Source organism: Poecilia mexicana, unplaced genomic scaffold, assembly GCF_051168715.1.
Source record: "Poecilia mexicana isolate PSO_F unplaced genomic scaffold, ASM5116871v1 scaffold_15, whole genome shotgun sequence".
In the NCBI taxonomy this organism is placed as follows: domain Eukaryota; kingdom Metazoa; phylum Chordata; class Actinopteri; order Cyprinodontiformes; family Poeciliidae; genus Poecilia; species Poecilia mexicana.
In genome coordinates, this window is record NW_028263384.1 from 12,369,524 (window position 1) to 12,385,705 (window position 16,182).

The following is a 16,182-nucleotide window of genomic DNA, read 5'->3' on the forward strand; positions in this document are numbered from 1 at the left end:
CATTTGCAACTTATTAATTTACCTTCAGTTTTGCTTTTCAAAAGCTGCGTCTGAATTCTGCTGTCATGGTTTAATTTCTTTTCTGATTATAACTTAATTTTGTTGAACGTCATTTAGGATTATGGTAAAGAAAGCATCACATTTCGCTCATTTTCATGGTGTACATTTTTCATTTCACCTTGCACTTTTCCTTGACAGAGGGCTCAGAATGATGAGATTGAGTCGATTAAGAAACACATGAAATCCAGCCAAGACAAGGATGATGCAAAGCCACTGGACAAGCCAGAACAGTAGGAATAAAAATATCAGGAATCAAATTCAACACATAAATTGTAATGTCAATTTAACTAATTTTGTCCCGTCTCCAGATTTCTGTTCCAGTTATCACAAATTCCCAATTTCTCCCAGCGGGTGTTCTGCATCCTGTTCCAATCAACCTTTCACGAGTGCATCACGTCAATTCTGCGTAAAATCGAAATCCTGCAAAGAGTGTGTAAGGTGAATTGTTGGCCTTTTTCTTTATTTATTTTAATACATTGAGCATTAAACATTTTTCACATCTGTTGAATTTTTTCCAATTTTGTCTTGTTACAACCACAAACTTTGATTTATTTGTTTTTAGCATGGTGACAAACCAATCCAAAGAAGTGCACAATTGTGAAGTCAAAGGGAAATATTGCATGGTTCATGGTAAACAAAAATCGACAGGCATACATTTTCACTCTGACCCCATAATTCTGGGACCCTTAAATAAAATCTGAAATAGTTAGGTAATCTTAAATAAAATAAAATCTTATCTAGGTAAATGTCCTCAGTAGTCACCCCTTATAAGAAATAGTTTGCCTGCATGTAATAACTACAACTGCTTGGTGAAGGCATCAGAGGTTTTTTTTTTTTTTTTTTTTTGCAGATATGTCAGGAATTAAGCTTTATTATGAAACAATATCCCAAACTTATGATGGCCAGAAATGAGAGTCTAACTCTAACCCAAGACTTGGAGGTTCACAGGATGACAGACTGGGAAAAGGGAACATTAATTTTACTGACTCAGGATCAGCAGGGATCCACAATTCAGGGGAGGTAGATAAAATTTTACTTGCATGGAAACAATGTGTCAGTGGAAAACCTAACTCTGCACATGACCCTGAACACACCATGGTGCAGAGTTGGGGCACACTGACCTGCATGTTTATGATGTTTCCCTGCTGCAACACACCCCATTCAGATGATCACAAGTCGGCAAAAGCCTGTTAATCAGCCATCAATTGAAATCATGTGTGCTGAAGCAGGGAAATGCCTAAAACATGCCTTGAGGAACCAGGGTTGAATAACACTGACCTACATCATGCTGTAGGGGGCAGTAAAGCTGGTGAAAAGAGATAGATGAAAGCTAAATACGGGTAAATCCAGGAAGAAAGTCTGTTGTACCTCATTCCCAAAGGTCACCAGTGGTCAGTCAGTGCATTTGGGTGCGCTATTTTATATTCTGGCATAAGGAGAGCGTTTGCACTGTAAATTGGACTCTCACAGGGCAGGCGGAGTTAAACCCAAACACCGAACAGGGTCTCAAGCAGTTTTCTGTCCTCCAATCATTGGACTGTGTTATGGGATGCCAGTAGCTCTGCCTTAACCATGCCATTGTCCTGTGGACCTACAACTGAAGGAGCCCCAGGAATGGTGTGGTGTGGGTCGGTTCCACGGCCTACAGCAGACAAAATGGCATCCTGCATCACACTGACCAGTTTCATATCACTCAGTGGAAATGAGGCATTAATGACTTTAAAGACGTGGGCATGAAGCAGCGTTCATGTCGATCACTGTCAGAAGGACAATGATCAAAGCATAGTAATACTGCTCTAAGGTAGAGACAGACAACAAAAATGGCTAAAATTGCAGCACATAAACATAAGCACTGACTCAGGAGAGGATATACGAATGCATGTCACAGTTTTCAAATTATTTCTGGAAAAACAATTGAACATCAGTCATCAAGTTTCTTCACAGAAGAACAACACTCTACTTTGTATCTGAAAAAGTTCATATTTTGTAATTTATGTGTAAAGCACATAAATTATAAAAGCTTCGTGTCTTCTGCTTTACTGCAGACTCTCCAAAGCAGTGAGGCTGTGCTGCAGGTGCTTGGCCTTGTGTTAGCGTTTGGCAACTTCATGAACGGAGGGAATCGGTCTCGGGGACAGGCTGATGGCTTCACCTTGGACATCCTGCCAAAACTGAAGGATGTCAAAAGCTGTGTGAGTGTGTGTTGGTGTGTTATTGGTCTAAAGGTACATTTAGATGCATACATTTGAATGACCAAATCTTAAATTTTCCACCTCCATCCCCCTGTGTCCCGAGTTTAACATTAGAAACTATTGTCTTATTTTATTTCAAAATCATTATCACATTTTCAGTTGTAATTTTTTGGATATGAAAGAATCTCGCAGGCCCCATATTCAATAGCCATTAAGAATTTAGACTCCAAGTCTGTCTGTTTACAACTCGAAGTCAGTATCACAACATACTCAGTGTGTCCTTAAAAATCCCATAAAAGGAAAGGGTGCCGTGCGTGTATGTAGCAGTGGAACGAGCAAGTACTTAAACTTTCCACTAACTCTGAGTTATGATGACTAGTCAGGCACAATTGTGTTTTGTTGCATTGCTCTTCCATTGTCTTGATTTATTACCAGCTTCTCAGATCGCTCTTCGTTTTTCTGTCAGCACAAATTAAAACATGCTGCTTCAAATTAATAAATAAAAGATGTTGGTTTATTTATTTTAATGTTTTTCTTTCTTGTCCTTTTCTTTAGGATAACTCCACAAGTCTTTTGTCTTACATTGTTGCTTACTATTTGAAGCACTTTGATGAGGTATGTTTTGGTTCCTGTTTATTTGAATCACTCCCGTGTTTTAGTCTGATTTGCTTAGAAATCCTTCCAGAGCTCTTTTCATTTCCTCTCTTGCCAGAGGATACCATGGCTTATCCTTTATCAAATTATTTATTTTCCCTTTTCTCATTTGCAGCAGAGACAAATCTCTCTTTTTGTTATTCTCATACGACTTTTTTTTTTTTTTTTTCCTGCCTTCCCCTCTTCATCTCTGGCTTATGTTCTGCTTTCTTCTGGCTTCATTCAAATCTTCAGTTGGCTCTCTGGCACCGCTTCCAAAGAAGTGTTAGCATAAATAATTTGCTGCTCCAGATGAAATGAACTCAGTAACTCAGCCTGCCAAAAACAACCTGCGTGACATGGATGTAGCTCTTGTAATGGCCTTTTAGAAACTCGGATGGTGTGAAATGACACGTAGTTTCTGCATTAAGGATGATGTTCAATATTTATAACACTTTCTGTCTATTTTTTTTTTCTAAAACATTTAAACTGTTGACAAGTCTGTGTCTGTCTCTGACGGCATTTATTTAAATCTTGCCTTTGCGTGTTTGGGATGGAGAGGCCCTCCCCTCCTTGAGGAAGATTGACTGTGACACAGTGGTGTGTTTTGCATCATATCTATTTTTTTTTTCAGGCCTGTATGTGTGTTGTCATTTATCAGGATGCTGGCAGAGAGACGTGCCTCTACCCTCTGCCTGAGCCCCAGGACCTTTTTCAAGCCTCCCAAATGAAGTTTGAGGATTTTGAAAGAGATCTGCGCAAGCTGAAGAAAGATTTAAATGGTACTGCCGCTAACCTACATTACACTTTTTTTCTTTTTTTTTTTTTGACGTATCCATCAATTTTAAAGTGTAAATTTGGTGAAAGTTTACAAAGTTGCAAACTTTGGGTGTTGCTAAGCAATCAAATTATGTTGCTATTGCATTGGCAATTTGATTTATCGCCTCGTAAATCTTATTTTTTTTTTTTTTAAATCATCTGAGACGCGTTTTAAAATTGGTTTTTGCAAAATGTATCGTAATTTTCCAAACGTAACCAGCTATGGTTACGCACGGACTGAGGAGGCAGATCAACAGAGAGATAGCATCTGTTTGTCGTACAGACGAGGTAACCAGAACCACATGCGACTCTTCAGATAAACCTCTGTCAGACCTGGCATGCCATTACCGTCTCACTGAAGTCCAAGTTAAGAATATATGAAGTTTGCAATTGTGGCCAGGGAATTGCTCTACCTGTCCACCCTCTTTCATCAACTGCACTAGCAAAGCTGAATGTGGCTGTGAAAGAGAAAAGGACTGTTCATCACTCTTTCAAAGACTGACTCATATTTTCTTTTATTAGATGATCTTTAGCCATTTGTTTGCCAACCACCCACCGTTTTGGCAATAGAGGCATGTAAATCAGTTTGTTTAAAATCTGAAAGGCGTAATACAAGAGGAGTGGAAGTGTAGGTCATTCAAAATAGTTATCCAACAAATTCTCCACAGTGAAACCAAAAAAAAACAAAAAAACAAAGACGTACCAACCCTGCAGACCTAAAGTAGCTACCAAACAAATGCTGATAATCTACTAATATGTTGAAACTGTCCAAGATCATTTTTTGGAAACTATTATTATTGCTACTACGTACCAATAGGAATATTTATCATGAGGAAGATAAAACCTGATCGGAGGAATGATCCGATCAGGTTTTTTGCTGCCGATTCTGATACCGATCGTCCATGAGGCCGAAAGCAAAGATCATAAATCTGTAACAGGGCTTAGCTTAGGACCTTTGCAAGGTTTCAGAAACCCAATGACGGCTCGCTCTGTCTTTTGTCTATATGTTGTTGGTTTAAAACCCAACGTCGTTCTTCTGAACATCCAACTTCACTATGAATGCTGACGCTGGTGTTTCAGCAGTTTGCCAAAGGAAATTGAGAAACAAAACAATCAATATAGTTGATGTTTCAAAGTTAGGTGCAGTGTTTTTTTTTTCATATTAAAAATGCATTACAGTTCCATCAAGATGTTTTGCATTTAACAGGTTAATGCATTTTTTTTTTTTTTTTTTTTCAGAATGAGAGATATATTGAACATGTTTTAATTATAATCATATGTTTACCCTGGAACATAACATTTTCTTGTCATTTTCTTACAATAAGCTGACAAAAGAACCAAAAAAATTACATTTAAATAGTAATCTTACTGTATTTCACTTACAAATGTCTACATATCTCCTAAATCAAAGCTATGACGTCGGAGGTTTAAGAGAAACTTTAGATATACATAAATACCAATGCTATTTATGGTGTTTAGGTAAAAGAAAATGAATGGCTTATGCTTTATGTTCTTCACTTTATTTTAAAACAAATTCCAAATGCAAAACACTTTCCAAGACCTTAACAGTTTGCAGGTGACGGAAATTAGCTGCCTTTATGTCTACATGGATGAGTTTGTGCAGCCTGATCAACAATTCCCCAAACAGTCCTTTTTCATCATTACTCTTTATGCAACGTTGCTGTTAAATCAATTATTTTTCAGAGCAGTTTCTCCAAATATGGATTTTCCTCTGCCATAATGCTCCACTGACGCGTTAAACTAGCAGCAGTGATCACTGTTAAACATCCCGGTGAAGTGTCTGATGTTGAAAAGTGTAAAGGAATTGCAGAAAAAACAAAAATGCTTTTAAGTATTTTTCATTAATTACATTTATGAATGTATCAGGAAAGAAACGGTACACAGTACAGTATTGATTTCTGTTTCAGACAACAGTAATACATGTGTCAGGAAAACATTACACAGTGAAGTGAACATGACTTCACAGACAATACACGACAATGTAGCAAAAACCTTTTTGAGCATCAAATTCCTTTTTTTCCAATTAAATATTTGAATTTGTACTTGGCCAACATTCCTTGTCTAAACATTCATGCAAGGTAAGATGGCTGAAATGATATGAACAATTCCTGCATGGATTCATAGGTAGGAGAAGAGCACAATTGTTTTCCAGTTTGTCTCATCCATTGACGACAATGTGACAGATTCTAAAAATATGTAAAAAAATATATTTTCTGTAATAGTCAAATACTGCAGCTTTCAAGATATAAACCATTTATGTTGCAATAAGAAAATGTCTTGTTTAGAAAGATAAGTTTGTTTTTTTTTTTTTTTGGCATCTCTCTTTATGCTACCATCGCCAACCTTCAGAACAGCAGCATTGCCTTCAGCCCTGACTGTTTCTCTGGATGTGCTTGGGCCGCAGGATAGCTCCCGGGACAATAACTGAGCAGAGGCCCCAGCTGCTGCCTCCGCTTGGGGCGACAGACTCTGTCAAATAGTGACTTTATTCACAAGAAACTCAACTGTAAGAACATATAATAACTTGAACCATAGACATGATTGTGGCTTGAACGTCTTAGCATGCAGACGCTAGCTTAGCGTTGCTCCCTCGCATAGTTCACTTGCTTGTATCGATAGCTCCACAAATAAACCGATTAAGGTTAATAGCTAATCAATTTCTCATTACATTACATGTATCACTTACTGCTCCGATGTTACTAGAAGCCATGGTAAGGTCCAAATGCCTGATATTCACAAATAGCACGATTTCATTACTTTTTCTCTTCTTCAGTTTTTAACTGCAGCCAGTCGCGAGTTTTTTGACTAGCTTACTGTGATTGGCTTATACGTAAGTCTCGTCCCACGTGGGGGAGCGTCCTTATGATTGGCTGAAACAGGGAAGCTGTCTGATTGGTTGCTGATAATTACCTGTTTGAAGAAAAAAAAAAAAACAATTTGTGGATTAAGACGTCAGAGGAGTCTCAAAATTTTAGCTGTTTTAGCTCCATAGCAGTGTCTGTAGATGGAGCTCCGCTAAGGGCGGGGTGCTCAAATCCAATCCTTGAGAACTACCACCCTGCAACTTTTAGGTACATCTCTTATCCAGCACACCTGAATCAAATGAACAACTCGATACCAGGTCTCCAATGAGCTGAATTACTTCTGGTGTGGGAATTTGACTCAGAGCAGGAATATGCATCCAAAGTTGCAGGACGGACTTGGGCCCCCATGCTCTAAGGACGAATGCTGATCATGCAAAAGCACATCAATTCATGCTATACCTGCATACTTCTGTATTAGCTAGCAAAATCAGCTGAGTGCTGTAACAGACATTGACATTAAATGTAGTTTTCATTGGGGGTGGGGGGTTGATCATTATAAATAGCTCTGGAAGGACTTTAGGACATTCACAAATAATCCAGTATAGAGAGAGCACTGTTCCTTTTTGGCTGATTTACCACATGGACTATAAATTTCCCAATCCCAGCTTCCCCGTTCACTTAACTCATGGCCTCTTGAGTGCAGAGCTGAGTTTGAGTACCTGTTATGGTTGCAGATGGAGCGTGACAACGTCTTTCTCCGTGGGTTCAGGCCTACCTAGTTTCTAAAGGTTTCCTAGTAGTCATTATGATTTTACAGCCACTTATTTACTTATTCAGCAGAGGTGTATTGAAGAAAACTCGGCTTGGCTCAGGTATGACAAGAATTTGCAGTTGCCTTACAAGTGTTGGATGGGATGTTGTTTCTCTAGAATAACTCTTTCCTTCTCATTGCAACCACGTCTTGTTGTTTCAGCATGCTTGGGTGAAACTGAAAAAGTTTGCAAGGTTTCCTCTGAAGAGAACCTGCAACCCTTCAAGGAAAAAATGGAGGACTTTCTAACACAAGGTGAGTCTATTTTGACATCACTTGACAATTGCTAAAGAAAATCTTAAAAAAAACAACAAAAACACCTTAATTCAAAGTTCGATTTGCACCATGTTTTATCCATTATTGACCAAAAACAATAGGGCGTAGACATTGCACTGAAATGGTTGCACTGCAGGGATTTTTTTTTCTATTGTAAGCAGAAAGGACTATGTGACAAGGACAAACAAACAAGAACTCAATCAGCCTTCAAAAAAGGGCTGCACGGACAGAGAAGAATGCTTTTTAGTAAACAGTTCTCTGGCCAGATGAGTTGTTTGAACTGAAAGATGTGGCATTCATTTGGCAAAGGGACGATGTATTCGACCTCAAAAACAATTCATTTTGATGCAAATGTCGTGTTTTTAAGGGTGTAAAGAAAACATGGAGACCTTTCCAGATAAAACCTGGGTATGGGTCACGTTAAACCTTCAGAAAAAGTTTGGTTTTCATAGCAGCATACTGGCAAAAGAAAGAATACTTTCAACCTTAAACAGTTTGTTTTTTTCCTAAAAAATAAAAAAATCCTGAAACCATTTGGTTCCTTTGGGGGTAAATCAGAGTTTGGGTACAGATTGTTACAATGTATCAGTAATTGTAAACTGTGTTATTTTACACGTTTTGATCAAACATACATTATGACCAAATAATGAGGTCTTAAGCTTGTCAATCTTTCACTGCCAAGTAAAACAAGGGATATATTGGGAAATAAGTGAAAATCTTGACTTCAAGGTTGATCCATTAGAAACAGGAATAACTGGGAAGCATAAGCAAAGAAGAGACTGTGTGTGATATGTATTTTATTCTCCATGTCCACTAGTTGGGATCAAAATTCATCCAAGGAATGGAGTTGATGCTGGTTTGAATAAACACATGTCAGAATATGCAGTGTGTCCCAGTTTGCTGTGTGTAGGACAGATTGGGATGCCCAAACAGAGATGATCTAACATTGAGACAGCTCACATTGTATAGGACATCAAGCTTCTGCCTCCAACATCTTAGGTCAGGACTGCGTTTGCAGAAAAAATGGCGGTGGCAATGCACCATAGCTTGGCTGAAGAAAACAGTTTGAAATAAAAATTGCTTCAAATCAATTTCAAATTTCATTTAGTTTTCTGGTTGGTAAAAATGCTCAGTCTGTTTTTGAATATTTTTGTTGCTGACGTAGATCTCCAGGGTTCTTCATTGTTGTCAAATATTTGCCTATTTTAGGAATGTTTCAATATAATTTTTCTAAAGATTTTGATTGTTCTGTTTTGACTAAAAACACTGAGCTGAGTATTAATAAACTTATAACAGGGCTCGGGTCTAATCTTTACAGTGAAACACTTTTTTGTAACAGTTTTTTTTTCTTTTTTTAGTTCTATATTGGAGAAGACTATTCTTTGCTGTCAGTGTTATTTCAAACATGTCTTTGTTTTTATTTGTAACAATATTCAACTTTGCTATCATCAATACATTAAAAAAAGCCTGAGTGCAAAATGGGGTTAAAACATACGGAGCCCCCCAGGGGACATGGGGAATTTTTTTTCTTTTGCGTTCCCTCGCAAAACTTTTGCGTTCCCTCGCAATAATCTACTGATCAGTTCATGCGGCATAATTGATACTGTAAGCCTTTTTTACGGCGGCTGCCGTACTTTCTGCTTTAATACAAGCTTATAAGGTTTTTCCATGGACTATTGAGTTATTACTGCGGGTAATCAGTCATCTGATTGCGTCTCCATTGTGTTCGTGTCTGAATGGTTTAAAGGGCTGCTTTCTGTGCCGTTCCATCTGAGCCTTAACAGACATAAACATGCAGTAAATAAATCGATTTTTCAATCAGTTTTTTGCACCAAAGCGTTAATAATAATAAACACGTTTTATATTATAAAACACAGCAAACTAATGGTGGTAGACGGCCGCACTGGGTTAACTCGGGGAATCTCATCTGTCCGTGTATCAATCAACTCCTATCCTCTTCTTTGTTCTGTCACAATTATCGATTTTTTTAATTTTTATTATGCTCCAAACTCTGCGAGGACTGACCCCCCAGCTCACCCGCTGCCTCACACACAGAGCCAGCAGCGTCACCTTCCCATTCATACTTCATGACAGTCACTCCCACATCGACACGCCCACCACCAGGTGTCAAAGCCGCTGCTCCTGTCATATCAATAGTTACTTATTTCATTCATATTGCTCTTATAGAGCCTCAGTGAAAACGTGTTAATTATTATTAACGCTTTGGTGCAGAAAACTGATTGAAAATCGATTTATTTACTGCATGTTTATGTCTGTTAAGGCTCAGATGGAACGGCACAGAAAGCAGCCCTTTAAACCATTCAGACACGAACACAATGGAGACGCAATCAGATGACTGATTACCCCGCGATAATAACTCAATAGTCCATGGAAAAACCTTATAAGCTTGTATTAAAGCAGAAAGTACGGCGGCCACTGTAAAAAAGGCCAGTATCAATTATGCCGCATGAACTGATCAGTAGATTATTGCGAGGGAACGCAAAACCTTTTGCGAGGGAACGCAAAAGTTTTGCGAGGGAACGCAAAAGAAAAAAAATTCCCCATGTCCCCTGGGGGGCTCCGTAAAAACATGAACAGCTCCCTGAGTTTTTTTTTGTTTTTCATCCCCCCCCCCGCAATGGCACTGCGTCCCCTTAGGGGGCGCAGCCCACACTTTGGGAACCACTGCCTTGCGTTGTCAAAATCGCAACACATTTCTTGAGTTATTGTACTGTATTGCAGATTTTGTAAGACAGTTTATAATCTAATAGTTCAAACATAAATTTGGGTTATTAGTTTTACCAAATTATTATTATTTTTTTAAAATCCCATTTCTCTCATAAACCCAAAATCTTGTTTCATCTCGCGCATGGATGAACTGCTACACGTCTCTAATCTGTACCACAGTGCTGACATTCCACCCAAAGGTCAACTAGTTACATGACTTTGGCATAGGATAAAAAGCTTTGTGCTAATTTAAAAAGCAGAAACGAACGACTGACGGTTAATGACACTACAAGTACATTATGTGTCTAGACATACTTTGAAGAAGTTCACACTTAGTTTTTGCAAGTCACGTCTACAAGATGCCAGGCAGGCAGAATTGAGGCTTTTATCCCAAAAATTGAACACGTTAAACAATGTCAGGGTATTTTAATCTACATCAAATGGGTAAGACCTAACATTTAATGCTTGATTTAACATAACAGGCCAATTGACATTCTTTATGTAGCCCTCTCGTTGACCCTGCATATATTCAGCTTGCTGTGGCTAGCCTTCCTGAAGGCCTCGGCTCACAATCTTCCACTTCTTTTATATTTAAATGAGAGAATAATATATAGCACATGTTATTCAGCGGTAATGTTCAATGTTCATTTTTAAAGGAAGTCTCCAAATGAAAGCAGCCCACTTTTTTTTTTCCAACCTCCGTCCCGTCTCTTTTCGTGTTTCTCCACTGTGTGTTTGAGACAAATATGGGAGCTCTCTCTTTGATGCAAATGATGAGGTTTTTCCCCTGAGAGCAGAATGTAAGCACTACAGCATGGATGTGTGTATCAGAGCCCTCCAGACGGGATTCTTTGAGTTCCTCTATTGCAGTGGTGGAGGGGCGTTGGGAGGGGGGGAGTAAAAGCAACGGCTAAATGTCTTATTTTTGTTATTTCTGTAATTTCTAAAGAGCCTGAGGTTAAACTGTTTCTGGCTCCACAGTTTAAACCACTTTTGTTTATTTTCTGACCATGAAACTAACCGCAGAATAACAGTGGGAGCGGACTTGTTGGAGCTTGGCTGTTTGGTCTAGCTTGATTTTCTCCGCTCACTTCACAAATTCTCATGCATGCTGGTCTTTGATGGAGTCAATATGACCAGCACAAGAGCGCCAGCCATGTGATAATCTGTTTCTGATGGATGTAAAGACTAGTAGTAGTAAGATTGACGTGAAGCTTTCACTCCATTTCAACTAGCTAAAACCTACGTCAGCATGCTTACATCCACACCTAAACATGAAAAACTCTAAGGTTTCATACCTCGTCACGCTGGTAGTTGTCGGGTCAAAATGGTTTGTGGATGAAGACATTACTCAAACTGAATCATATCACAAGAGGACAGTAAAGATGATCAGTTTCTACAAAAGAGATCTACTGTATGTGCAGGCTTGCAGAAGTATTCACACCGTTTCCACATTTTTTCATGCTGGAGGAACCAACTTCAGCATCCAATCCCCTTCCCACAGTTTATTGCTGCCACCACTGTGCTTCACTGGGGGAAATGGTGTGTTCAGGAGAACATGCACTGCTATGGTATTCATGATGTTTTAGTAAACTAACGTTTTCTAACAAACCTCTGAGGCCTCCAGTCAACTCCATACAGTAATTAAGTGACTTCAAAAGACAAAACTACATTTTATTGAGGCTATCAGAGAAAACGGGTTGCAACACTTGGATTTGTTTTTGAGAACTATATATCATTTATCTTCTTTTTCGCAATTCTGCACCATTTGGTGATCAAACAAAACCCCAACAAGAGGTGCAAGTAGAAGCGTTTCTCAATGGATTGTTAGTAAAATCTTATGAAATGTTTGTTCCAGGGACACAAATTCCTACTAATTTTACAAGAAGTCACGTTTGTTATGTTCTGTGTGTCTGAATAAAGTGGCACCAGGGACAGAACTGTAAGCTGTACAGTGATTAAGAACCAGTGTGTATTTAGCCCTTATCCAGGCTTCAGAGGCAGTTCTCTTGGCAATAATACCCAAATCTTGCTCTATCTGGCTTCTGAAAGAAATATTATCTGCAGCAAGTCCTGAGTCTGCTCTGAGGCCTCTTCTTAACCTTCCACTCCTTGCTCTTGCCTTAAATTTATGTTCGGAAAATTATGAACAGAACTGGCAACAAAGGGCTGCCCTGGTGTAGACCCAGTACTTATTGGAGACAAATCTGCCTTGTCACAGATGCAAATCACGCTCCGGCTCTGCAGCAAATATTCCATAGCCGTGTGGCCCGAAAACCTCTCAAAACACCCACCCACTAACAGTTATAATTGTAAGCCTTTTAGAAGGCCACAAAACACAAACAATGGCATAATCTCGTGCTTACATTTCAGTGTCTGTGCAAAGGTTAACGGCTGATCATGTGTTCCACATTCCAATAAAATAGAAACCACATTGCTCATCCTAAATCAGCTATCACTTCTGTCCCTTATGGCCCAGAGTAGTCTTTCTCAGGGATGTTGCAAAGCGCAGTTTGATTTCATTGGTGTTTATTGCGTTTCTACTCCACAAGGTAGAGTTTTTTTGTTTTTTGTTTTTTTTTACTCTCATCAACTATGACAGAACTCTACACCCAACCGTCCTACCACCGGTTTCAAATGTTATGCTTACAACTGCCACCAACCACTGTACGGCCACAGCAATAAACATGACCCACTTGGAGCCATTGTCTCAGTCTCCTTTGGTAAACCAGAGAAAGACTGCCAGAGGTAGGCGTTCAAGTAGAGCCTCTGTCAGGCATTTGAAGCATACTACCACTGGACACTTGGATGCGCTGTATGTATTTAGAAAGGAACCCCACCATCTGGTCTGACATTCCATCAGTACTGGTGGTTCAGCTGAACTCCTGTGCATTGTAGTCTCCTCGGAGCAATGGAGACGCTTGGCTACAAGACCACTGGAAGACACAAAGGACACCTCTGCCAACTTAAACATGAAAGGCCATCATCTATGAAAATATGGGAATCTCAAAGCTTGAGTGTTTCAAGCAAGCCAACTTGGTGCAGACAGATTCTAGCCCCCCTTGGTGAATCCACAAAGCCACAAATCCTTGCAACACCTCCTTCAGAAGTTGTGTCTACGGGAGGGTGGTCCCATGCAGTTTGTTTGGTTTATGAACTGTCTGACCACATGCTTTCCAGCGAGTCTCTTTCCCAGGCCTGGCCCCAGGATGATTGTTGAGATGGGCCCTTAGATCAGGACCAAAAACTTCTCTTTTTTTTTTTTTTTAATACATCACAAATAACTAGCTGCCAGGATTATAAAAATCCGGACCCTTAGATTTCCATTAATGAGATATTTAACTATTAGTCAAACACATGGCTATAAATTTTCTTCAACATTGAATTTTCAAATGTGTCCTCCATAATGGCGAACCCTATATCGCATAACATGGTAAAAACACTGCGGCCCACATGGATGCCATTTAAGCATCTCACAGTTTAAGGAGCACTTCTTTTAAACATATGAATGTAAAATTTTCTGTTTACTGACCTGGGCTTGTAATGTGGTATTTTTTTGCACGTAGCTGCTGCTGTTTTATCATTATGTGCAACATTCTCTGGTATGTACATGCAGTCACCTGTCTCCATTTGAAGCAACACTCGACAAAGAGCCTCTTGTTCTCCCATCTGCCATTCATCAGTTGTGCAACAGTCATGACATTCTTGCACTTAATCTGGTGGCACACCACTTGAACCTGAAAGTGACAGCTAAACTGAATCCTGACATCTTGATTTTTTATTTTTATTTTTTTTATGTGCACATTGAATCGTAAACGGAAGATTTGTGTTAATGTTTAGACCCGAGTGATTTAACTTACTTGTTTTATACTCTACAGCCAAGACTGAACTGGAAACACAAGAAAAGCAGCTATCAGACACTCAGAAGATGTAAGATTCATTTTCTTCAACATTTTCCCATGGCAATTATAAAGAAGGGTAGTTTTTTGTTAATTATTATTATTATTTAACCGGTTTACATTTGGTGCTTTGTCAACTGTTAAACATTTTGTCATTCCTGCAATTAACTGAACTAAGTGGTAATGCAATTCAACCCAACTGTAAATGCAATTTTAAAAAAATCTTTAGAGATCTATAAGCTTTCTGCTTTGTCGATGTTTATGCTTCCTGCTTGGACGGCGCAGGCCATCCTGCCAGGCCTTCAGCAGACTCGAGGCCCCCTATGCGTTGTCTGCGTTGTTTATCTAAGTGGAGCAGGAGTAGACAGCCGTGGCTCCAGGCTTCTGTTTCTGCTGGCTAGGAATGCGTTCCTATAGCACACTCCAAACAAAGCCAGGCCAACCTGTCTGTTATATTGATCCACTGCAAATGGCTGCCACATTTAACACTTGAACATGTGTCATCCACTTGTATATACATGTTTTCATTTGGTGGATGCGTCTTTTCCTCCTAGTCATACACTTTCACTCTTCCAGTTAGAGCATTAGCAGGGTGTGGATGTAGAAAGCTAATGGGGCAGAAGGCAAGTACATTCTGTAACGAGTTCTGTTTCGGTCATGGTTGGACACTGTTTCTGACATGACAGCGTTGGCATAAATTGGCTTTCCAAGTCCGAAATCCACAGTCAGTCTTCGCCTTCTCCTCATTCCACTATCAAATGTCTGCTAAACCGCATTATTCCAAGATCAACTTTTATGCCTTGCATGTTTCTGCTGTTCTGCCAGATTTCACGAGACTAAGTACAAGTTTCTGTAATCTGCTGTTGTAATAGTTTGGCCTTGAAGTGATTTTTTTTTTGTTCTTTTGTCCTCAGTTTTTTGGAGTTGAGTGTGTCGTTCTCGGTAAAGCCCAAGGCGGGAGAGAAAGAAGTATCGCCCAACACATTCTTCTCCGTTTGGCACGAGTTTTCTTCAGATTTTAAGGAACATTGGAAGAAGCAGAATAAGCTGTTATTACAGGAACGGTGAGAACATTTTACAACGGGACATTTTTAACTAAAACAAGTGTCTTGCAAAAGTATTCCTACTCATTAAACATTTTCATATTTTGTTGACATTGGACTTTTTTTATGTATTTGTATTTTGTGTGATAGACACAAAGTAGGACATGCTTTAGAGGCAGATGTTTAAAAAATTTTTTTACAAATAGAAGTGTGGTGAAGTTTTGTTTTAAGCACCCTTTGCTCTGAAACCCCTACTAAGTTCTCATACAAACAATCCATGCAAGGTACACCACAAATGTTTGGTCAGAAGAGGCCATAAAATATGCTTCACATTTTTTTTTACATAATTTATCATCACAATCACTGGATATGCATGTTAAGTGATATAACTTATTTTCCGTGACACTTCAGAGATGTCTATTTTTTTTTTCCATTCAAGCAAATACAAACCACGTGACAATGATTAATTCTTGTTGACCTTGGACCATCATTAGAGATTCAAAAATTGTTGCACTTTGGTTACTCTCCCCGACTTCAGTTATGGCATTAATAACTTGCAGTCCATCTCGTGCTGACTGGAGATCGTATCGGATTCATTCAAATTCATGAGGAGAAAAGAGCGTAAATGATCCACATCGTTGTCGTCGCTCCAAAACCAAATGCACTCACGCACCTTCCAGTAAGCCTCCAGTGGTTTGATGGTTATAAAGATGTCGTTGCTTATGCTAACAAACAGTAAATTGGTCCATTATTTTCAATAAAGATTGAATTGTGATAGCATATTTGAAAAAGGAGTTGGATAACACTGGTAGGGGGGGGGCTGCTTGTTCAGAAGGAAAGGATAAAAAAACGAATTTGAAAGCATTAACTTTTTGCTCTTTGCTACAGGCAATCATC

General features: G+C 39.1%; 1 protein-coding gene across 3 annotated transcripts in view; it reads left to right on the forward strand.

The window, feature by feature from the left end:
- fmn2a (formin 2a) overlaps positions 1 to 16,182 on the forward strand; it is a 43,987-nt gene that overhangs the window by 27,057 nt on the left and 748 nt on the right. For 2 of the 3 annotated variants that reach the window (XM_088012866.1, XM_014980606.2), the window contains 8 exons: positions 199 to 290; positions 369 to 498; positions 2,106 to 2,252; positions 2,808 to 2,867; positions 3,547 to 3,667; positions 7,503 to 7,595; positions 14,222 to 14,273; positions 15,157 to 15,306. In XM_088012866.1, coding sequence (XP_087868992.1) covers positions 199 to 290; positions 369 to 498; positions 2,106 to 2,252; positions 2,808 to 2,867; positions 3,547 to 3,667; positions 7,503 to 7,595; positions 14,222 to 14,273; positions 15,157 to 15,306 — 845 coding nt within the window. Of the gene's footprint in view, positions 1 to 198; positions 291 to 368; positions 499 to 2,105; positions 2,259 to 2,807; positions 2,868 to 3,546; positions 3,668 to 7,502; positions 7,596 to 14,221; positions 14,274 to 15,156; positions 15,307 to 16,182 lie in introns of all 3 variants that reach the window. The other variant, XM_088012865.1, reaches the window with a different exon arrangement.